The sequence below is a fragment of the Megalops cyprinoides genome, chromosome 1 (genome assembly GCF_013368585.1).
Source record: "Megalops cyprinoides isolate fMegCyp1 chromosome 1, fMegCyp1.pri, whole genome shotgun sequence".
In the NCBI taxonomy this organism is placed as follows: Eukaryota; Metazoa; Chordata; class Actinopteri; order Elopiformes; family Megalopidae; genus Megalops; species Megalops cyprinoides.
In genome coordinates this window covers 19,876,152-19,901,973 of record NC_050583.1, presented here as the reverse complement: position 1 = coordinate 19,901,973, position 25,822 = coordinate 19,876,152, and the positions used below count along the sequence as shown (strand labels likewise).

The 25,822-nt window shown below is 40.0% G+C and overlaps 1 protein-coding gene across 1 annotated transcript in view; it reads left to right on the top strand.

The window, feature by feature from the left end:
• Positions 1-379: 379 nt before the first annotated feature.
• The window catches only part of LOC118783051 (urotensin-2 receptor), a 40,631-nt gene continuing 15,188 nt past the window's right edge, over positions 380-25,822 (top strand). The window contains exons 1-2 of the mRNA XM_036536725.1: positions 380-556; positions 1,172-2,254. Coding sequence (XP_036392618.1) covers positions 505-556; positions 1,172-2,253 — 1,134 coding nt within the window. The 5' untranslated portion in view covers positions 380-504 and the 3' untranslated portion in view covers position 2,254. The remainder of the gene's footprint in view (positions 557-1,171; positions 2,255-25,822) is intronic.

Here is a 25,822-nt window from a genome sequence, read left to right as displayed (position 1 = left end):
CTCTCTCTCTCTCTCTCCCCTTCTCTCTCTCTCACACACTGACTCTCGCTGTGAGTGAAATACAGAATGCTCAATCTCTAACAGTATCTTACAGTACTGCTGCCTTTAGACAACTCATGTCTTTGTTTTGTTTTTTTTTTTTAATGTTTGTTTTTTATTTAATTTCTCTTCTGATTGTGTTAACATCATTGGCCTCTTGTTCTTAACCTGATCTAAGGGGCTGTGATCTGCAAGGTGTTCTGATGAGTGAAAGGAGCAGAAGTTTGCCATGTTACTAAGCTAATTTCCTTTTTTACAGTAATTAGGGTTTCTTTTACAGAATGAGTAAATCTGTTTGTATGATGATCGTGCTTTAATCGTGGACTTTTTTTATCAATTCAAGATCAAGGATTTTTAATTCAAATGCCCTCACTGGATCTGGGGTTCAAGTTGCTGATTCTCTCATATGAGACACATATGGCGCACAATGAGTTAATGGCTGGTACATACAGTAATTGAAGCTAAATGCTGAACCTTTCAGTTGGAGGAGTCGTTCTGTCTGCCGGATTCAATCAAGGTAAGGCAGCAAGTTTTGACTTAAATGGCAGTTCAGTTTGACTCACTGAGACTTACAAACACACGGCTTTACTCTGCCTGAAAAGATAAGGGGATTTTGTAAATGAGAGACAAATCACTCGAGCTCATGGAAATACGTTTCTTTATTCCTGAGACATTAATGTCCTTTTAATTTTGTCAGAGACCACAGTAGCTGAGGAGTTTTTCAGAGTTTTGCCATGCCCTAGAGGGTTTAACACTGGCAAATGCCCTATGCTAAAAGTGACTTTGTTTTGTTTTTTGTAATTTTTGCGTCAACATTTACTTGTTCCAAACAAGTAATTATTTTGACCAAATTAGAGTGGAGTACTTACAGCCCAATTAGAGTGGTGTGTATTTACATCTCTGTGTCACCCAGATTGTTGTTTTCAAACCTTGGAGGGAGCATTGAACCACTCTCACCATATCAAAACACTCAGATCAATGTATTCAGCTACTGATGTGCGTGTGTACACACACGCAAACACAAATTATTCCTACGTTCATTTTTCAGTCAATGTCAATGAAACTTGAGGTTAATTTATTTAATGTATATTCTGTTGTGTTTCCTGTTCGTGGACCTCGTCCTGCTGCATAGAGATGACCACTGTATCAATGGAGCCCCTGGTGGTGCTGGTGGAGAGGATCCCCAATGCTACCGATCCTCCGGTGGACCCCTCCACCAAGGACATGGCCGCCACACTCACCATCGGCACCATCCTGTCCGTCATGTGCCTGGTGGGCGTGTCTGGGAACATATACACGCTGGTGGTAATGTGCCACTCCATGCGCTCAGCTGCGTCCATGTACATTTACATAATCAACCTGGCACTCGCAGACCTCCTCTACCTGCTCACCATTCCTTTCGTGGTCTGCACCTATTTCCTCAAGGGGTGGTACTTTGGCAATGCCGGCTGCCGCATCCTGATCAGCATGGACTTCCTGACCATGCACGCCAGCATCTTCACGCTGACCATCATGAGCACGGAGCGCTATTTTGCGGTCATCAAACCCCTGGACACGGTCAAGCGCTCCAAAAGCTACCGCAAGGCTATTGCACTCCTGGTGTGGGTGGCGTCGCTGGTGCTCACCCTACCTATGATTGTCAGCGTTCAGCTGATGCCAGTGGGCATGTGCCACTCTACTCTCAGCCCGCTGTCCTACAATATCTACATCTCCTTCCTCTTCTGCACCAGCATTGTGGCCCCTGGCATGATCATCGGCTACCTTTACATCCGCCTGGCTCGGACTTACTGGATATCCCAAACGGAGACCTTCAGACTGACCAAAAAGTTGCCCAACCAAAAGGTTCTGTACCTGATCTTCACCATCGTTCTGCTCTTCTGGGCCTGCTTCCTGCCATTTTGGATCTGGCAGCTGCTAAACCAGTTCAGCCCCCCTGTGGCCCTCTCCGCCAAGGCCAGACGGAACATCAACTACTTGACCACCTGCCTGACCTACAGCAACAGCTGCATTAACCCTTTCCTCTACACCCTGCTCACCAAGAACTACAAGGAGTACCTGCGCAAGCGACAGAGGACCTGGACCTCCGGCAGCTATTTCAACCGGAGGAATCGGTTCCAGAGGTCCCCGCGGCGCTCCCTGTCCTCCAGCAGCCAGCAGTGCACAGAGAGCTTTGTGCTCGCGCACACATCCCGAACCAACAACAGCAGTCTGTGAGGTAGGTCCGAGCTGCCATTACGGATCTTCACTCACCAATCTGTGCTTTTTCTTTCTCTGTATGTCCACGAACGCATTTTGGTTTCAGTCCCTTTTGAGCCCTCTGTGGGTTAAGATGGTCGATTTCTTTTGTTTGATTCTGCTCACCAGTGTCTCTCTTTTTTAACTGTACGTGTGAGTTTGAGTCTACCCGGGGTAAGCACATTTGATTGTGCCGTCTGAATGTGTTTGTGGCTTCAGCTGTTTAGGCGCATCCACGGTACAGGTAGCAGAGATTCACAAACAATGAGCAGGTCAAACCCAGCTCCTTGTCCTCAGTGAGACATTCTTTGACATGTAATTGCTCAGCAGAGACAGAAGGGGTGTCTCACATGTCAGAGAGCTGGGACACAGAGGAACAGAAATGCCACACAAATGATGGGGACACACTAAGCACTGACTGCTCCTCGCACTCTTGCACAGAGAGGCATTTCTCACAGCTGCAGGTTCCAGAGATCAGCAGCAGCTTTCAGGCTGAGATGGACGCCCCCCTCCCCAGAATACAATCTGCTGAGTGACAGTAATTTACGAGGAAGAACATTAACCTGTTTTATGATGTGCATACCGTGGAGTATACGATACACGCAACAATGTGTAACTCATAAGCAGTTCAACGCCCTGAGCACATGCATAGCTGTATGTGTGTGTATATATAGATGCATTTACAGAGCACAGGTGTGTACATTACCCCCTACATGGTCTTACTGACTGCACTGTAAGTTTGAGATGTGCAACAGGTAGATGACATCCATTCATGTGTGAGCACAAGCTTTCAATCTTGCATGCATACACACACTCACGAATAGGGCAAAAGAAAGTAACAAGGGGGGGACACAGAGACATTTGCCTCACATTAGCAAAAATAAATTGTTGCCTCACAAATAAACAAATGCTGTTATAAATCCATCAGAAAACACTTACATACAAAATGAAGCAAATGCTTTCCTGGGTAATGTCATTGGCAAAACATCAGATACTAATCCTACATGATATTTTTATTGTCGTTGTATGAGCAGCTGCATCCAAACCATTGACCCTAAGTCAGTAATATGAACTTCGTTTGTTAGTCTCTGATGGGAAACGCAGTATTTCTCAGCCTCCAGTACACAGAATTATGACAGATGTTTAACTGCAAAATCTCACTGCCTCCTAAAAACTGCTCCACTCCTACCAAAACTTTCTTTTTTAAAAATTCCGTACAAAGCATTCTTTTCTTTTTTGAGAAATGTTTTAACCCACCCAGGATTCCTTTGGCGTAGTCCTGCCTTATTTGTGCATAGAAATCGCGTGTACAACCACAAGTGAACGGAAGCGCTGAAATAAAAATTCCTAATTAAAAAGTCATGTACTGCACATGAGTGTGCATTAAAACATTCAGTGCATTAATTGGCACAGCCACGAGGTTCACTGATATTACTGTGGTACATTTTTTCAGATATTGTCATTGAACTGTGTGCTTGCTTTTTTTAGCTGATGCTTGAGTATGGCATACGTATAACATTAGAATTAGAATATGGACTGCTTTCACCCTGTGCTTCAGTGCACTCTATCCTGTCACTCTTTCTTCACTTCCTGCAGTGCTCTGCAAAAGAGCGGTACAGCAACACTGTGTTTGATCATTTCCCTTAATAAGCACACGCCAGGTTTATGTAGGCCAGGTTATAAAAAATCTTCGCATTTCTTTTTGTGTAATGGGGCTTTAAAATGCTAGAGGGCCACAAATAATGTGCAGCAAAAAAAAGGCATTAAAATTTACCCTCACAGTTTTTGGATTATATATAGAGATTGTATGTGTGCAACAGGAACTATTCCACCATTTGTAGCCTGTAGTCAATGCCTCTGGCAGGGGTAACTGGTCTGTTTTTATGTTGATTTAGTTAGTGTCATGTTTCTATAATCGGCTTTCTTAATGAGCTTTTCATCAGCAATCAGTTTCTTGTCTCATTAAGAGTAACACTGCCCATCTCCCATTAAAATTCTAGCAACTGAGTTTGACTGACTGAACTCAACAGTACAGACAACAGTAAATCATACAGTATTTCTCCAGAATGACAGCGTCTGAAGATATCAAGGGGGAAAAAATATCTGACAGACTGCAGAGAATGTTCCAATAATTAAGTTCTCCTTTTATTTTTTGGCTGAGTTAATTTCTGAAATATATCGTATAGCGTGAGTCATGTATGGAGATCAAAAGAGCTGCCCTGGGTACGTGTAGTTAAAGATGCCTCTGCTCTTCCCTGTCAGTGCAGCTGGGTGTTCTGGTGCTTTTCCGTCTCAGATCTTACTGATCAGCACTGCTAGCTGCACATGGCATTAACATACACTCCAGACAAATCTATTTCACCCTCCAGATGAGTGATTGGATTCCTGTTCTCCTGTTCTTATCAATTTTCTTGCTTTTCAGAAAAATGGAGGGATTTAATGGTCTTTTTTTGCCAGAGGGTGGGGGTGGCAGCATCTGAATTATTGAAGCCATACATAATGATTCCCTACATATCCATCAACTGCTGGAGAACTGTGATTACATGATGTGTCATTAGAACAGATACTGTCCTGAAGACAAGAAAAGAGAAAATCCCTATTTACACAAAGTTAGCTTATCAGATGGCTCCAGGATATTTTACCACACATCCCAACCTTACTAACCTCCCATACCAGGATTAACCTGTAACCCACGTCAGCATCCTTTGGCCAAAAGGACGGGGTTTTATAGCTTTTGCAGTGATATTGCTAAACATAAATCTGAAATATATGACTCTCTGAATTCATATCTTGTTTAAATTTGCTTTGACAAGTGTTCTTCTAAGATTAAATTTGAACATGTTTGTAATTATGTTCAAAATGATGGTCACAAAGAGTCACAGAAAAGAGTACAAAATTCCCTGGGGATTCACCGGATGCATTGATAGATGCAATAGGATGTAGTGGATAGAATAGGTAAAATAGCCAATGAAATGGTGTAGGGCATATTAGGATACTCTAGAAGGGGGAACCCATGTGAGAGAACACCTCATGACATGAGTAAAAAGTAAGCAAGTACCTTGGAGGACCTCAAGAAAATTGTCCAATGTGAAAGAAAGAATGAAAGAAGGAAAGAAAATTACACTGAAGAAAAACTAGCATACAAATCTGACAGGGGTATGGATTGAATATTAATTTTGTTTTCCCCAGTTGTTGAAATGGGGTTCAAAAGGTTCCACACTAACTTCCCGCGGCATGCTGTTAAGTGTAATAAGAGCCCCAACTTAAACTTGCTACTATACACACACTATTTTTGAATGTCTTTATGTAATCATGTCCAAACGTGTTTATGGCAGACACAGCCTAACACGGGTGATTCCAGGTGGAGCCAAAGCACTTATTTCTGCATTTATTTCATATTGCTATGACAACCAAGACAAAAAAAAAACTGCACTTCCACTTCTTTGTGTTTCAAAATGGTGTTTCTAAACACCTGCCTTTTCCTCTGAGATTTTGTGGGGAAATAAGTCAGCAAATCACAAGGAGGTAAAAATAAAGCTCTGCTGTTGCCTCATTTTCCCAGTTGAGGATGCAAAACATGGACTTACCCAAGCACAAGCCGGGACTGGAGTCGGCATTCGTTATCCACGGGTCACAGCCACAAGGCTGACCCCCGCACACCTGCGTTTCTTCTCCATAAATCATGGGCTCCAGGTTCAATTAAACAAACAATGTGCGGGTGCCTTTCCGAATTCATTCCAGAATGGTTTTAATTTACTCCCTCCCTTTCTGACTGTTTTCCTGCATCTCTGATTTTATTTTTCCCCACTCGCTTCAAGGCTTTTTTTAAATAGTGAGTATGTGTACAGATTTAGAATAGTTGCATCTCTCTGCAAGTATGACTTTTGCAAGGTCTACATAGATTTCAAATGCACAAGACAAAATCATTTTTTGGCTTGGTTTCACTTCATTTTTTTTCTTGCCCAGGGCAACTTGCCCTTTAAAGTCTATCAATAATACAAAACATATGTATTATTTACAATACTCCGTATCCTATGGAATTTCAACAACTCCCTTTCACACATTTACAGGCTTTGTACTCTGAATGGGATGCTACTCGACATGTGGTACAAATGAAATTCCTGTCTGTCAGTTTGTTACAGCCTGGGCTGTAGCCCACAAACTTCAGACTGATCAACTGTACCATTTACTTTTTATGTCTTTTCATGTAACCACTGCGTATCTACACACTTTCAAATAAAGGACATCACAGAAAAGAAATGACAGCCATAATTTGTTATATCTGACAATGTAGGCCAGTGTTCTGCAGCTCTGAGACTTCAGAAGCAAACTGTATATATGATGGTTTTCAGTCCTTCCAGTGGTTAATTAGTTATACTTCTGGATGTTAATTGAACACTGATCTGCATTTGTCATTTATTGGCTGCTTGCTTTATGTTCTCCATGAAATAAATGTTTTGGGGCTGAGGTTATGCTATAAGCTTGAGCTTGCTATGAGCTTCTTACTTTGGTTTATTCGTGCTTATTGAATAAAAGGCATTAAATGTCACTAATTACTTAGCTGAAAAATAAATCAAATATAATTACTTTAGATCTACATCAATTAACTGACACGTGATTGTCTTAACCAGTCTGAATATTATTCTGTTTTACTAATTTTATTATTTATGCATTCTTTTACTAATTTATTTATGGGTGGGAACACTCATCTGCTGTGACTGAAAAGATTTTCATGTGAAGATGCATACAGTGCATGTCATAAGGTGAAGGTTCTCAGTATGAGAGGTAATAGAGAACTGCTAGCAGCAAGTTGAAGATAAAACATCTAGAAAACCTAAAACCAAGAATGCTAAAAAAATTGTTAAAAATGAAAGAAACAGAGGGTACTCATCCCCCCTAACGCGAAGTAACTTAAAATTAGTCCAGTGGGAGGCACTCCAAAATGAATGATTTATGCACTTTTTATTTCTCCTTGTCTTTATTCTTAAAAGAAAACAAAGTGCTGGAGTCTGTTGTTTTAAGGCTAAAGAAAAGTGAAATAAAAGTGCATAAATCATACATTTTGGAATGCCTCCCAGTGGACCAATTTCAAGTTTTTCACAGATACCTTGCAAGCCTGTAGGATTGAGGTAGATCAGGAACCAAGCTACCAGCCCCTGACTAAGGCTGAGAAACACGGCTGGATCTGAAATAAAATGAGCATGTGGGCTGAGAGAGATGATAGTCAGGTGTGATGCTGGGGCTGGAAAAGATCATATACTTGCCATGAGGGTGAGCCATATTGATAGTAACCATTTTTCTGTGTTTGAGATTAAATTGGTCTGGAAGTGTCTGAATGTCCATCAGGTTTTGCTGTAGATCAGCAAAACCATCTGGGATAAGGTGGACAGTTGAATCCAGCTGAGAAGCTGAGATCCAGGTCTCAGATCAATACCGTACGTGCTGGGTTTTACCACCCATATATTTTTCCGAGATAATGTTTTGTCCTTATTGAAGGTTTTCAGAGGTAGCACACTTGTGGGATAATGGGATACTTTCTGCTACGAGTAACTATCAAAAGACTGCAGTTTTCTCTGTCTCCTGTCCATCTGCACTCTAATGTTCACCAAAAGCACCCTGGGAAGGAATTTAATGAGGAGTACCTTATGCTGGAGTGCTCTGTCTCAACAGCATGGCACTGGGCAGAGGAGACAACACACCGAGGGAGGGAGGCATGGAGGTCCAGAACAAAGGCAATGCAGAATGATAACCAATGTAGGCAGCGATGGGTCAATACTTACCCACTTAAACCCGCTTAAACCCACTTAGAACTGCAGTTTTAAAAACAGCAAAATTTTAGACTGAAAAAATTGCCCATAAAAAAAAAAAAAAACAAAGAAGAGAGCTGAAAAGTAGATTTTTTTTTTTTACTTTTTGGTTTGTATGATTACTCTAGACCAAAAGTAATTAACTGACAGCTAATTTTCTCAATCAATCAGAATGGTAGTTGGTTTTACTATTTTTATTAGTTATGTATTCATTTATTCATTTATTCATTGAGTGGAGGGAGGCATGGAGGAGCAGAATAGAGTCAAAAAGTTATGAAAAGAAGTAGAACGTTTTTAAACTTTTCAGTTAGTACAAATCCTTTGAACAATGTATTTTTTTAACAATGCACACACATTTAGAATACATTTAAATAAGATAAAAACAATTAGATCTTCACAGAGATACACTTTAAGTAATAAAAATAAAATTAAACTAATCTGAAAGAGAAATATCATCTTTATACCAAGAAAGTGCATAATACTGAACAGCATCTGATGAGCTTGTTATATACCTTCTCCAGGGAACAAATTTTGCAAGGTTATTTGGGAGAAGACATCATCTCTCCTGTTTTCCTTGGATCTTTTCACTGTGGTAAAGCCATCAGCTGTTCACAAAATTAAAGTCAGGAGCATTTTTATGAAACAACAATTTTGATGTCGTCACTATATCAGAGCTTGGTGAGTCAAACAGGAGTCAAATCATACTAAGCAATCAGTCTTCACAGACTCCACAGGTTTTAAATGCTTCATTTATGCTTTCTGCATAGTGTAGATAAATGCACAAGTATATCAGTATAAACCATTCCTTTTATTTTATTAGTTAAATGCTTGTACAGGGTGGCTCAAAAGTCAATGATTCCGAATGATGATAAAGATAAATATTTTTGCCCCAGGAAAGTGATGCCTGCAAAATTAACACAAGAAGAGAAAGTGAAGTTTTTTATTTATTTTTTATACGGAGGAGAATGTGCCCAACGATCTGTTGCTGTAGAATTCAATGAACAACATCAACGAAAACCACCAATTGATCCCAGAACCGTGGGGGGAGAATAATTACTCCACTAAAACAAACAGGAAGGGTCCGGCCGTCATGGTCTTGCTGGACATAAAAGATATTACAAAAAGTATAACAAAGTTGATGGCCAACAATTTGTTGTTCTTGTGTTTATTAATACCCGCTTGAGGCATGGCTTTTGGGCCACCCAGTGCAGTACTTCCAATTTTAAATCATACCATGATCAGGATTATAATTAGGATGAATGGGATTACAACTATGAGGTTACAGGGTGTTTAAGGAAAGAGGGAGTTGTGTAGGAGGGATAGAGGGGAGGAAGAGAGGATGATAGAGTGGAATAGCAACAAGGACACACAGCAGACCTGTTAACAGCAGCACTGAGTGAATCTGGACAGCTGGCTGCTTTTATCAGATTTTTTTTTTCCTTTCAGTGCACAGGCTTGTAAATAGTTTTCAAGTGACCCTGGACAAAAGTGTCTGGCATCTGAATCCTATTCATTTGGTTCTTAATTTGAGTCTTATTCAAATTCAGTTTACGATACGGTACATTTCACCGGCTAAAGCATGAACAGAACGTGATTTCCCTGGATATGTCGCACAATTTAATTACATTCAGTGTGGATTTCATGCACAATTTATGTGACTCCCACTTGTCGCAGAGGGGCCACACAAAGCTAAATTATAATATCCTTCTCAGCACATCAAAGGAATCTGTGGCAACTTTTCTGCACCGAGGCAATCATCCTTTCACATACAAAAGTCTCTCACCCTCAGGAGCCCCGTCACACTCTCACACAGTAGCCTGCACAAGGTCATACTGTTACAGAGGCGTCACTTTCCACCCGCATTTCCTCTGCTCTGAATCCACACTCTGCTGCAATTGCACAACATCTGCCTAATTTACAGCACAGACGTCCTCCCCCTCAGTACCAGATTTAATGTGACACGCTATGCTTGCAATGTTTCTGCTATTTGACAATGACATGCTTCAAAAAGTATCCACATCCCTTCCACGACTATACAGCTCATCCAGATCTGTGCATTGCAATAACGGACGGCAAATCGGGACACGTGAATGCGTACGTTTATCGGTAGGCCCATATATCTGTAAATCTTAGTGCAGATGAAAGACGCAAAGAGCTTTGGCGATCTGGGAGGATTAGAGACTTTTGATCTCTGTATAACCTCAGGGGATTCCAGGGAACAGACTTCCTCCTTCCTCTCCTGTAACAGAATTACCCTTTACATGTTGAAAAGAATGTTGGTATCTTTAATATGATTTGTAATAATGTTATTTCAACCACACAGACACTAGATGCAGTTAATTGTTAGATTTGTTACATTTTCATTTGATTTGGGTTTGTCTATTTTTTTTTCTAAATCACTTTTCTAACATGTTTTTAAAAGATGGTGATAATGTATAAAATTCCTGACACAACAATCTCTCTCCTCCAGTTGCAAATGCCCCTGAGATGTACAAGATTCAGGATAAATTTAAGTACATTTTCCAAAAGCAAATACTCTGAAAACACAAAATCACAAAAAATGAAGATAAAAGGATATAAATGCAACCATGACAAATATTGTTAACAAACAATACATAAACACAAACACCACACAAAGTTATCTGGGAATAACAAGACATTTTCCAATTGAAAATAACTGAGGGGCATACACAGTAAATGGAACAAAAGCTATTCAAATAAATTCAGATGACTCAACAAACTAATGCAAATATTGCATTGCATATGCAAAGACCAGTCAAGCCAGCTGTCACTCATGCCAGTAAATCGTTACCGCCATGCATCTGCAGGTATTCTACATGCAGTGTTGCATCTCCACTCAGAACACAACATTTAGATTTGCATATTCAAATGATTAACCAACAACTAAGCAATTTTTGAGCAACTGCTATAATATCTCACATTGGCACACGCAGCCCAGTTCTGTATTTACAATTTACTTACCAGTTCCCAGTGCAGAACACTGTGGAAACAGTTGACATCTTTGTAGTTAATTTGGTTGGACAAGCTATCCAGCTGCTGACGATCAAAAGCCTCTGTTTATAGAATGGAAAATTACTTTTGGTGTTATTTTGTCTGGGGTCACGGTGCATTCTTGGTTGTTGACCATAACTGCACCCAGCACCAGCAACGTCTGTGCCCCAATCCATATTGTTTCAAATTTCTGCTGTTTCCCCACTGCCATTAATAGTGTGATGTGGTTCTTTTCTGAATTCTGTAATGGTGAAGGACATTTAAGAAAATGAGCTGTACTGGTTACCACACAATGTGATAATTGAATAGATGGCATTAATGTTTGCAATAAGGCCGAATGGAAGGAAATGGCATTTAAACAACTGAGCTGAGCTTTTTGATTTTGTTTGTATCAGTAACAAAAGGAAAGTAGTGTAAAATTTTGCCTGCCCTTTTGAATTAAGCCTTTTTCACATTGCCACAAACTTTTGAAAAAATATTTTCTTTATATAGAATATTCAATATAATTCTATGTATATTTAAAAATTATATATAGCGTATTATAACAATCTATATTGCCTTATCTAAAACTGTTTCTGTTCTGAATAATTAATATATTTTAGTTTAAAATGGACAATACATGATAGTAAACATATAAGCAATTGCATCAATTCACAAAGAATCAGATTTAGCTACACAGATTCATACGTAGTCCTTTGGTAGGTGAACAGGCATAGGTATGTTAAAAAATAAATAATAATGATGTTTAAAAATTAAATGGTATAAATACATAAAGTCAGCATATGACAATAAATTATCTGGGCTCAGTACGAGCTCACAGCCAGACACATCTGGTGTTATGACAGCAAAGCTGAGCTAGGTTTAGCCAGTTTGGGAAAGCACCGTAAATAGTCCAGCTCCTGATTTCTTTGGGTAAAATTCAAAAGCTCCAACTGAGAAGGTGACTACATTTGCATTTTCTGTCCGGCACATTATAGTCACCTCTCCTAGCTGTTGTAGTTGTTATGTTTTTCTATTTTTTTTTTTTCTTTTTGTTGTTGTTTTATGAACTGACCTAGTGGTGGTGGAGCCAGATTGTGCAAAATTTTGAAAATGAGGCACGCCTCTGTAAATTTTATCAAATTTGTCAGTTATATTCCCTTATGATCTTACAGTGACATTGGTTGTTTGGTTTTTGTCCAAACCTTCAAGGTTTGCATTAACACTGATTTCAGTAGGTCATGTGGTTATTCCTGTCTGTGACAAGCTTGTTTAGCAGTAGAGAGGGGAAGACATACAATCACAGGGTGGTGTATAGTGTAAATTACATTTATGATGAATATGTAGTGTGCTACTGTAAATTGCTCACATTATTGTGAAATGCCCAGGTACTGAAGATTACAATGAGCAAACACTGGTGCAATATCGCATATTGACCTTTCATTTTATATATATCATGGCGTGTGAGATAAACGGTCCTTGGCAAGTGCATGAGAAGCATGAAAAATCAGATAAATATACAGAGAATAGATGTTAAAGTCTGTGGCGTTCGCAGCCGCTGCCCCCCAGGCATAGTGCAGTTGAATACATTGCGTTCTGCCATGTCAGCTCAAAGATCACCACCACGGGGCTCTATGGTGAAAATGAAGTTTAGCTGAGAGAAAATGTTTCCACTCTCACATCTGCAACTCAGACGTCAGATTGACAGAAAAGGAAGGAGAATGAGGACGGCACCTTCGGAGCCCAGCATCGGCACACAAAGTCTATATACGGGAGGATACGCAAAGGGAGAGGACAAACTGGCTTTCTCGGCCTTAATAGGATGAAGAAATGATGAGAATATGAAAATGCTCTCACAGAAAAACAAACACGTGACCTCACTGGAACACACACAGGCACACAACACAAATGCATGCACGCACAAAACACACACACACACACACACACACACACACATGTGGACAAAAACAGAAGGGTTTTAAGAGTTCTTAAGGAAACATCAGTCTTAAGTAAGACCAGATGATGAAAGACATTCTTTAGGCAATACATAAGAGGCATTCTGGAGCACTGAGAACAGGCATGAATATTTATCACACATCTCAGACAAGACAGGTAGCAGGTACCATGACGTAAGTGTCCACCATCACTAGGGGGAGAACTGTCAGTCCACCCTCTTTACCCCTGCTAACTGACATCTAAGTATGACCCCCACCCAAGAGTCCAGGAACAGCATGCATGAAGAAAAGAATTCATTTATCAATCCCACATTTTGTTTATCACACATAAAACAGAAAAAAATTGTCAGAAGAAAATCTATTAGCGCCTCATTGGTGAAAGGGATTAGTATGATTTACTGTGTGATTTACCATATGTGATTTGCTTCCAGTGTATGCCAGAGTAATAATGTGCTGAAATGATCATCAAAGCTGTTAAAAGTAGATTCTGACTTAACCTCCCGAACTGAGTTAACCTCTGAAATGTATTCTAAGACAGTCGTTCCAAACATTGTGCAGTTTTGGAAAATCTTGAGTGCACCGAGTGCTTGTCTGTCTCACAATACAAGTTGGCTACTTCCTGCACTGACACACCAACATAGCCTTGAAATCAGGTCATAGTATGTGATGCAACTTTATGATTTCCACTGTTGCTAACATGCTCAGAGGATTTAAAGAGCAGAAAATAGCTCCACAGTGTACAAAATCACCCAGTACCAAGTTGTTTGGTTATTTCTTTTAGCTTACTGTGTTTGTTTGTTGCATGATTGTTGCAGGAGGTCTCTGTTTAATAATCATACCTCTTCTGCTTCTCTCTAAGTTGTGATTTTTGCCTTGGTGCTTATGGACTGGTGCCATTTTGTCTGCCTTCTTCCATCTTCATTCTATGGCTTTGCTGTGTCTCTGCATAAAAAAAACTGCCAGAAGTGGCTGCTGGAACATTATGTTTTTGAATGGTCATTTTTTTATTGGCCATTGGCAGTCCTTCTTGTAAGTCTGACCGATAAAAATATTTAGGCTTGCTTGAAACTGAATTGGTAGCTGTGAGATGGCAGAAATAGCAATTAAAATGGGCCATAAGCAGGGAACACTCAATGCCTCTAACCTGATGTACAATTTCATGGTGCGCACACCAATGATTGTAACTGACTTGTAACACCTATTATCAGGGCTAAAACAGTACTGTGCTCCAGGCTTAACAATGGTTTATGGCTGAAGCAGATTTGGAAAGGCTTCACATGTGTATCTCTCTCTGATGAGATATCAGAGATAACCAATCCTTTTTTTCCTTGTTCTTTTTTCATGCTCATCTGGCAGTCAGCTTTTGAGCTCTATATATGCTTGTCCAGAGTGCTGTTTGCAAGGTGACTGATACTGCTTTCTTCATGAGAAATACTGACAGAAAGGGTTTCTGGCACATGAAAGGCAGTGAAGGACACCCCATGCACACACGCACACACACACACACACACAGGCACACACACACGAATGGGGAAAACTGCTGTTGCATTCTTGACTGCAGTTATTCAGACACACAAAAATGTTTTTTCATGTATGCTCATGTGTTTTTTTTTAATGTGGGAAAACACTGAACCCTACAATGAATGACAAGTTGCAGCTATAATATGTTCAAAATATAAATTCAAGTTCTAAGAAATGTACAGAATGATTAATTGCAAATAGCTGGACCTGATTTAAAAAAAGAGTTAACAGGGTATGTACAATAAATATCCCAGCTAATGATATTTTTATACTGTAATTCTCTGCTAGTCTACATATCTACGATTTGATATGACATGTCAAATGTCACACTCCCAAGGCCCAGTATCACATGTATATGGAAGTGTTACAGTAGTTTTTCACCTGCCTGTGTGTCTTGCCTTCTTTGTTAGGATTTTCCATTGAGAGTCTGAGGAATGACCACATCTTGTCTTGCCTCCAAGTTAAACCTTTACTCTTAATATTTACATCAAAAATCAAGTTGCTTTGAGCATTTCAGATATTTGGATAAATCAAAGCCATTTTCTGAAATAATAAAGGGTTTTTGCATTCACACAGGCCCATTTCAGGAAGCTGACAGAGAGTAATGCAGACTGGGCTTTTTGAATTAGTGTAAAATTACAACAATCATTTTCAACATACAACATACACTTTCTAAAGTAATGAAATAATTTAGTAAACTTCAACAGACCCCAGATGGAATATACAATGAAGTACACAGTGAAAACATTTATGAAGCTTTCAGTTAGTCTTTATTCAATTCACAAAAATGAGGAATCACAGAAGAGTGGACACTGAAAGAAATATACCTCTATTTTTGATATGCCTGTCTTGGAAATTTAAAGCTACAGAGTTTCTTGTACATTTCACTGAAAATATTGGAATCTACCAAAAGGGAAAAGTTATTCTTGGTGCAAAAAGGGCATTATAAGAGGAAGACAAATGGATTTGACAAGGGGAGATAATGCACTCCAAAAAAAGTTCCTGGATTTTTTTTCTAGATCTCAAAAAACTGTTGACTCAGGCTTATATTACCATTAAAGGGAGACACACTAACGGCCAGATTTACCGAAGGAGCCTCTGTGTTATGTAAAGATAAAACACTGCATTAAGCTAAACTGTTTCTAACTAGAAGCAACTGGTAACTTGTCTAGTTACTCTGTATTAACTGTTGCTGTTTTATACATACTGTAACAGTAGTCTGAGTATTGCCATTACAAGTTGGTGTAATCATTTATACCCCGTGTAATAAGCTGGAGTCTCTTCTGCCACTCACATTTTTGCTTAAAGGCAGCCTCTGCTGTCACCTTCAGCGCTTTAGACATGATGCAAGCTAGAAATTATTCTGTCTGTAAATCTTGCTAAAATCCACAAATCTATTTTTTTTTTCCACAAAAGGCGGCTCTAGGGACAACATGATTCACTCAGTGGCACTTAGAAGTGAACATCCTGGTAGAGGGTGGAGGGGGAGAGGGAAAGCAGTTAGGACCAACTTGCAAGGAGACTTGAGGGGCTTCAGGCAGAGAAGGTGCTTTGCAGATGTTTGCTGTTGTTTGTTTGATTTTCATTTTGATTGTAACCATGTGCCAGTGGTAGGCTATTTCCTCCTTTGCTCTGTTAATGTTCTAAATGCTCTGAATTGTTTTGCATTTAAATGTCATTAGCGGCACACAACGTTTTAATTCAAGTATTTATTCAAGAATAGTTTGTTGTTTTTTTTTTTTTTTTGTTCTGTTCACTGAACGGTTATATTTTCCGGTTATACTGACCATGCAAGAAATTAAAACCCGTACCACTTTGGCATTTTCTTACCTGATGGGTCATTCTGCTGACCTGATACAACCAGTTTTTAAGAATTGTTTTGCCAATTTAAATTAGGATCAGTTAATGTGTTGTCAGTTAATAGATGAGAGCATGAAGAAGCTAGCTGATACTTCTTCCCCAAAATGCTTTTTGTTCAACAGGAGTGATGATGTTCAAAAATGACACCACTTAGTATAAATAAACAAGTCATGATACAACTGGTAAAATTAAAAGGATAAAATGGAGACAACAAGGGCTAAAATGTATATGTGTGCATGTGTGTGCATCTGTGTGTTTTACTGTTTGATGCGAACTTAATAACAAAAGTATACTATTACAAGATTTTCACATGAACATATGAATACTACTACAAGGCCCTAACACAAAAAACATACATACAAATATATACATTCAAACCAGATAAAAAGCAGGAAGGATAAAAACACGTGTCCATAGTCAAAATTGATTCTTCACAGAAAGATTAATCTAATATGAATATTTTACTGGCACAAGCTGTGCAGCTTTAAATGTACTCTGAACATAGTCAGGGGCAAGACCATTAAGAGCTTGAAGAGCAGTTAAGAACCCTTGTACTGCAAGCAGTACTTCACAGGGAACCAGTAAAGTTGCCACAGGGTTGGATTGATGTTCTCTGATTTTTTGGTGTGAATTTTTTAGTTGTGTTTTTGTGTGCTTCAAGTGATAATGGAGGGGGAGGGTCCATTGTACTTGAGGGTATATTGCCCAGGTTTCTCACATTTGCAGATGTTTTGTACAGCGGGACCATTAATGTTAAGACTGATATGGGGGGGGGGGGGGGGGGGGGGGCGTATATAGGGGCAGAGGTTTTGGTGCCATAAGCATGCAACACTGTCTTGTCACCATTCAGCTTTACAACATTTGAACTCATCCATTCTGTAAAGCCAACTAACAGGGAGGGAGGAGGAGGATCTGAGGTGGGGTTACTGCTAAGAAATAAATGTGTATTGTCAGTTTAAATGAAAACAAAGGCCCTCAGGACAAATGATTTCTCAAAGGGAAGGGATACAGATAAAAAGTAGACCCAGAACATAACCTTGGGGGATGCTCCTAGCAACACATTCAATCTCAGATTTGTGGCCACAAATTGAGGTGAAGTGCTGCCTATTGAAGAGGTGTGATCTGCACCAAGCCAGTGTCATGACATAGATACCAAGAGGTCTCAAGGCACGACAGGACTGACAGTGTCAAAGGCTGCACTTGAGGCAAGCAGGAAAAGAATGTTAACCATACAATGCAACAAAAGGAAATGGCAATGTGAGGTAGGCTACTGTTGTCAAATAAGTTATAGCTTACCATAAATTATGTAAAACTATACCTTCAGATTTTCCACAGGTTTCACATTACCAGTTCAGCAATATAGCTCCCTACTTGTCCCATATGCACCTGTTACCCTATTCAAGAAGTGACAATGCTGTTTTCTTCAGTTGGATTACCACCTATTTTACCTGCACCACTTAACACTAAAACCTTTGTGTGTGTTCCCTAAACCAGTGTTTCTCAATCCTACTCCTGGAGCCCCCCTGTCCTGCATATGTTCTACCCATCTTTGCTTCAAACACACCTGATTCAAATGACTAACATGCTCTTGATTAAATCAGGTGTGCTCAGCTAATCAAAAGTGCCACTGATGAGTTCAGTCAGATAGGTAGAGCAGGGGGGCCCCAGGAGCAGGATTGAGAATCAGTACCCTAAACCAAGTAATATGCTACCTCCAGTTTTTTTGGTTTGTGTGCATGCTACCAATTGCAAAAACAGGGATTCTCTCCACAGCAATATTTGCATTACAAACATAGAAAATGTGTTAACTTTACACTGACTGCCACCACATACATATGAATTGCACCTATAACCTCAGTAACTTGTCTCTATTGAAGGAGACTCTGGAAATTTATTGAATTTGGAGGAGATTAATAGTAATCCTGACTACAGCAGATATTGCTCATGATTATGATTACAAATACAAGTTCAATTTTTTTTTTGTCCTGACACTGGGTGAACTCAGCAGGGGAAAAAAAAAAAAAAAAAAAAACCTAGTGGTTTGTTCATTGGGATCACGCAGAGGGAAAATTTTCAGACTGGAGCCATTTCCATGCATCAGCTGTGGTCAGAATTCCTGAGTGCCATGACACACTGCTCTGCTTTTTCACTCACCCCTCAGACCTTTCGAAAGGGGACCTAGTGATTCCATGAGAAAATAACACCCAGAGGAAGACTGGCTGAACTCACCAATTAGAATCAGCCGTTTAATTTAAGGGCCATTCACAGTACTCTGTGTGCGTATACAACCAAGTAAATTCAGCTGGAGTATGCTTTTTTTGTCTCTTGAAAGACCAGCAGCAAGCCTTGGATGACCCATGCTTCAGATAGACAGCAAGGTTTTAAAAATGCAGTGCAGCTGGAACGTGTACAAAATAAGTTTAACCAACTAACCTGAAAAGCTATCGATCAATCAATCAGTTAAAAAGAAATGTTCAGAAACCTAAGACGAAGCAGCACAACACCTCCCCACTCCCCACTCCCCACTCCCCTACACCAAATACATCTTGTGTGTCTGCAGCCACAGCTGAGTCTAAAATAGCTCCTGGCAATTACCAAAGCAGTTTCAGCTGGTCACATTCCAATCACTCAATCAGCAAGCTTACAAACCAAATAACACCTGCATAACATTTAACAAATCACAGTAAATGGGCTGGAAACAAAGCTTTGTAACTATATGTCCTGTAAGTGATTTAATGACATGTGGCCCCCCAAAAACAATAAAATAAACATAACAAGCAAAATGCACAAATGATTATTGCAACAGAAGTAAAAAGTTTTATGTCATTTTTTAACAGTGAAGGCTGCTCATTCCCACACATTTAATTAGTAACAGTTTGTTTGACATCAGGGTCAAGAGAATGACCCACTGGACTTAATCACAGAGTGGCTGAAACGCTAAGCAATTACAGGGTAACATGACATTTTATGCCCTCCAGTTAACATCACCCATCACAGTGCTAACTCAATAAAAACGGACCAGAGATATTTACACCTGATTGTCACAATGTTAGTTTTCAAATTCATTTTTTCAGAAATATTTATTTCAAGTGCCAATTATACACACATAGCAAGTGCACAATTTGGTAGTTTTCCTATACTATAATACCAGTTAACTACAATCAGGTGAAAGGCTTTTTGATTCACGGTGAGTAAAGATAATGAGAGGCCTGTGGAGTGTCAGGAAGAGGAGCAGGGGAAGTGTGGGAGCCAGAGCCCAGAGCGAATTGAGAGGGATGAGGCAGGAAGCCTCAAAGAGAGCCACTGTGTCTGACTCACGGGACGTCAGGACCCGACAAACAGCAGCAGGTTTGTTTTTCTAATAAAGGGGGTACATAGCGTGCTCTTTCAGGTGCTTTATACATTAGGGCTCCAAGAACCCAGGATTGATGGATGGGTTTTAAGTAAAACACAAGAAAGACAAATAACATCTTTGAACGACCGGGCCTCATCTGAACTGCTTCTCCTGCAAGCCTTCGCAGCAGGAAGTGAGAAGCGAGTGAGACTCGATGGGTGCGTTATGCAAAGCCAAGGTGATTTCTCTCTAGTTTGCATTCATGCACCTTTATTTCCCTCTTGAAACTTCCTTCTGAGACAAACGAATGATTTGTTTAATTGTTCTGGGCCGCTCATTTGCAAGCGGACGGAACATCAGTGCAATTAATCTTATGTGTATGGAAATGAAAAGCATCCCAGACTGAAGGTTAAAAAGGTTCATGCAGTCATACCCCGTATTAACATTCCCCATTTCCACAGGACGTGAGAATCATGGGAGATCAGCTCTCTTGATAATCATCATCACCAGGGTGACTCAGACTTGCCCTCCTGTGAGCATGGTGACAAATGTGACATCCCCCAAAAAGGACATGAGAAATTGTGCAAAATAATACCCCCCCCCCCCCCCCCCCCCCCCTCTTTCAGAAACAACAACATTCCAGGGTTGCCTTCTCTCTCATTTCCACAAAGCCAAGGCTGAGGTAGTTCCACCACCAGAAACTCGGCTGCCACAGGGACTGAGAACTGCTCACACATAGCATCACTGCTGCGTCTGCCTCCATCAAGTCAGCAACAGTTGAAGTTTATGTATTTTGGCATGAGAGGCCTGACGCACCGGCATGCATTCCTTGACGGAGGTCCACGTTCGAACATCCTATCCTGGACCATGACCTGTGTTTTTTAAAGGAAGTTCCACTCTGGAACATCCTTGCAGGGGAGAATGACCTGACCGGCGGAATCCGGTTCCTTTATGGACCGTCCATTTCTTAAGCCAGTGGTGCAGCTCATGTTGCTGTGACCTGACCCGCTCCATTATCAGCTCAAACCTGGACAGTCTACAGTACAGTATCTGACAGTTGACAGTATCTCGCAACCCTGCCGGGTTGCCAGCTCTCATGCATTCCCCCTGACATTCACTCTTTGAGGCCAAAAAGCTCTGAGAAAAAGCCTCAGCATAGCTTTACAGTAAATACATGACAGTTGGCAAGCCAGCTTTTGCTTTTGTCTTGAAATAACAAAATCGCAACTAAAGCTGACTCTACACTTGTGTTTCATATTAATGTCAATACTGATGTCAATACTAATATCCTGATACATTTACGATATAAAATGCACTGTAAATTCAACACTTTAATATGTGAGTTTCTAAAGCAACATGAGGGATCATGAGAGATGTAATAGATATTGAAAGAGCTCAAAACCTGCCCTAATTGCAGGTGCATTAGTCACAGAAATAGAAAAATTCTTTGATGTGTCAAGGGGAAAAATGATGAAATTCATGGCAGCATATGCCAAACAAGGAAAAACTGCATCAGGAAATAAGAACAGTGGTCATAAAATGGATTCATCAAGAGAGATGGACAGATACTTAACAGGATAGTTGCTAAAAGCCACAAAACAACAGGCTTAAAAATGACCTCAGAACTGAACCTACACCTTGTGGATCTCAACAAAAACTGTATACATGAGCTTCAGAAAGCTGATATTTATAGTAGGACTGCCATTCAGAAACCACTTTAACCAAGGCCATTGTGCAACAATGCATTACCGGGTGCAATGAGTTTAAAACCTTTACTTCTGAGCAGTGGAAGAAAGTAATATGGTCTTATGAGTGATCTTTGACTGTTTTTCCTATATCTGGACTGTATATCTGTGTTTAGAGAAAGGGAAGGAAGCCTTCAACCTACATTGCCTGCTACCAAATGTTAAACATAGTGGTGGCTCTGTTATGGCATGGGCATCTGGCTCGTGGTAGTTTCAGTCAAGTTATTACTATGTATGCTATAATTATGGCCAAGGAATATAAAGCCATTTTAGGTGATCTGGTGCACCCTATGCTGTAACCACTGTTTTCACAATATGCACCCATATTCCAAGATAATAACACTCCTGTACACACTGCCAAACTGATTCAAGAGTGGCTTCGTGAACATCAGGATGAAGTCAAACACTTTCCATGCCTCCCTCCTTATCGTTGGATTTAAACATCACTAAACCTTTATGGGAAGCTCTGAAACAAAGAGTGCATAGTAGATTTCCACCTCCTTCATCTCTTATAGAACTAGGGGTCTGAAGAATGGTCCAACATCTCACTAGAAACAGTTCAAAACTTGTATAATAGCATTCCAATACCATTCCAGACTGAAGCTGTTCTGAAAGCAAAGGGGAGCCCAGTTCTTTAAAGGTTGTGCCATGTTTGCATTTCCCATGTCCATTGAAGCAGTGTGATGCAGACAGATCAGGCAGTGACAACGACTCAACATGGAACTTGATAGCAGACTTTCCAATTTATATAATATGAGCTCTCCAATTTTGAGCCTGACAACCCCTCACTCATGTCTCAGCAAAAGCAGCACCGTTCATCGCATTAGGATCACAACTGGGAGAGGATGGGGTTAGTGCTATCATAACTGTTCGATAATGTTTAGTAGTTTGCCAGTTTTGCAACATAAATAAATGAAGTCGCTTGGGGATGTTTGTGGGGTCCTCCGTTAGGTAGTTAAACACCCAAAAAACAAACCACTGACAAAATGCAAATAAATTAAACTCATAAATAAACAGGCAGAAATTTCAGTCTCTGACAGAAAATGCTACACATAAAAGAATTTTTGGTGTTCCATCAGCAAATAGTACACAGAGTCAGTGCTTATTAACAATGTTGACTTCAGAGGTGAGGGTTGAACTGATGCCTAAATATGCCTAATTAGATTCTGGCTAAGTATCTAATTCCTGTGGAGACAGAAATCCAGCCAAGAGGCCTTTCGAACTGTTGAGCTCCTGTTTTATTCCTGATTGCAAACTATAGAAGGAGCTGCAGGTGTTGTAACATTAAAGGAAGCAAAGTGAAGACACACAGTAACTGAACTCCAGCCCCCAGTGCTAATGTTCCCCTGGCACCTGCTACTCACTCTCATTGATTTTGCTACCTGCAACCACCTCTGCTCCCATTCACAGGGACACTGGAGCTTCTCTGTGAAATGGCACAAGAATTTAAACTCTTTGTTAGCCAAATGGCACAGCCAGAACAGACCTGAGGTCTTTGGTGAATTCTCACACACAACACAGGCATGATATGGGGCTTGCAAAACCTTCACTTCAGGATTTGACCACTGCCTGTTCAGATAACACTGAAAAACATTGAGGGCCACATCACATAACAAATGAGGTGCAATAGCAAAGGGTATCAGTTCAAAAGAAAGGGGATCTTCCTTGGGTAAATCTGTTAGAGTTGTGGAGGGAGATATTGAACAAAAAATACACATCTACTGCATAAGCACACCCATACAAGATAATCTGTCACACAGAGACTAAAGTTAAAATTACACTTTCATCATAAGAACCAGGGGATCATCCAGTGAATAGTTCAGATGGGGCCCACTACAATTCACTGCAGGAAAGGTTCAAATTTTTCCATGACATCATAGAAGACATTCAATCATGGGATTACATTGGGATTTTGGAGGTCATGGAACTCTTGTTTAGCATCCTTCAGTGTCTGAAATTGTCTGCAATGTATAATATTTTAAGGGGTACTTTTTATGTGCTTGGTATAGCTGTGATGTTATGCACATGTAGTATGCACATGCACCTTATCTATAGATAACCTTATTCTATAGAATTAGTCTATAAAGACTTAATTAGTAAAATATTAAATATTTAAAAATATTTTCATCCTGGACAGACATGGAGATGTCATGGAAAGTCATTTTATACTTTTTTTCACAGTGAGAAAAATACTTCCATCTTTCTAACTCGCTGGCTTGATAAATGATTATCTTTGATATATTTGCACTGTCAGTGTGTGAATCAAATTGGCTTGTACATTAAGCCCCCTACCAAAAGTCAGGCATTCCCTGCCAACAGCATCTGCAATTGTTAATATGTGTTTCCAAATGTGTTTGCCTTCACAATCCCAATTTAACTATTGCAGAAATAAAATAATCCTTAAATAAGAATAAAATAATCCTATAATAACTTAACCTTAAAGCTTCATTGAAAAGTCATGGGAAATATAAACATGATTTGAGTAGGAATCATGACCTGAACAGCAAATTATGCTAACACATAATAGACTGAACTAGTTAGTGATGATAGATTTCCTGCTCGTTTTGGTTCATTGGCCTTTCTGTCTTCTGTCTAAATATCATGCACAACAAATTGGCTTCATTCATTTCGGGATTATAGTGGATAGGTCAGCCAGGGTTTGCTGGGCTCACTACTCTGAGTCATACTGTGATTCACAAGGCATCTGCAAGCTATTGGGAAGACGGACTAGCTCCTATCCTCCGATTGGTACCCACTTCATTGTGTGGCGCACTGTCTGTCTTGTAGTGTGAAAAACAGCCACTGACTGTGTGTGAGTGCATTGGAAGTTTGCATTTCAGCACTCCTGCACAAGACCAGAGGTTGTTGCAACAAGACTGGACTACATTTGGTGATTCAAAACAGGGTTGGATTGAAGTTGAAAAGGCTTAAAAAGTGAATTATACCTAGAAAAAAAAACAGAAGAAAACACAACATTCAGTGTACTCTTGGGACTGCAGAAAGTTCCTACATTTTCTAAAATAGTTTTGTTAACTGGCCAAGGTGAAAGAGTGGCGTTGCACTCCAATCTCACCAAATATAACCCCTTCTGATTCATCCTCTTTGACTGACTGCCAGTCACAAGCAACAGCGCCGTGGGTTTTGGAACAAGGTACAACAATAACTCACAATGCTGCAGCCCCATGCAAGCAAATATTTTTAACTGGGTCTGTCTCTGTGATGTAAACAACGACACAGTTGACTGGGGAGGGGAGCGTTTGCAGCTGACAGACTGCTAACCCAATATAATGGTTTTCAGAGAGCCCAGACACTGAAAGTCAACATGTAACATACTTTTCAATTTGTCAAATCTGGGTCCCAAGGCTCACAGGGGAATTACAGAAAAATGCTATAGAAAACACTGCGAGACTAATGCTGTCCTGTAACTCAAAACCATGAACTCTGCCAAATGTAGGAAAAGGAGGGAAAAATTAGTCTCCGTTTTCCCTCAGCAGGAGCTAAAGGCATATTACTGCTGTTTTCATTGAAAAATGGCTAAAGGTTTGGCAAAGCTGGTGACTACTTAGTTTCCAAATCTGCTCAAAGCCAAGGCTTTGCAATGAAATGCAGTCAGATATGTGGTGTTGGGGGCAAACCAATCCATTAAAGACAGCCTGGTCAGAAAATAAAGAGGGAAATAAACCTGAGATGAAACATGATGAGTAAGACAAAGGGGACTCTGTCTAGATTTTTTGTGTTTGGAGTGTGAGAAGACGTAGAAGGAGCAAACTGAATCCAACACCATGCTGTATGAATGTTTTAAGATGACATAAGCTAAATGGTGATAAATATCATACAAATTCCTGTGGCACAATACACACAGCATGGGGAAGGGCATCTGCCAAGCAAATATATATTTGTCTCATTTAAAATTTTTGACTGTATATGTGTTTTTATGACAGAAAAAAATATCTAGTGACAAACTGTGATGGTCTAGTCATTCTTTAATTCTTACTCCAGCTGCAGTCATCCTTGGATAGTTTCATTTAGCTGTGTCTTCTTTTATTTTGGAATAGGTGGTCCACACTGCCACAGCTCCTCATACTTTGGCTCTGTTTTATTTATCTTCTTTTCATCTATTTTCTTGTTCATTTCTTTCTTGACTTTTTATACATAGTACCGCAGCCGAGGCTAGGTGCTGCCAACGGGTTATACGTTTCACATATTTGAGTGCAGCTGTAGGCTGAAACAAAATCTGACTAATCACTCCGTACAAGGTCATGATGTCACACCAGTCTGACCGCAAATCAATATGATCATGGCCTCTGTGTCCACGGAGAAAAAATTCTGTCTGGC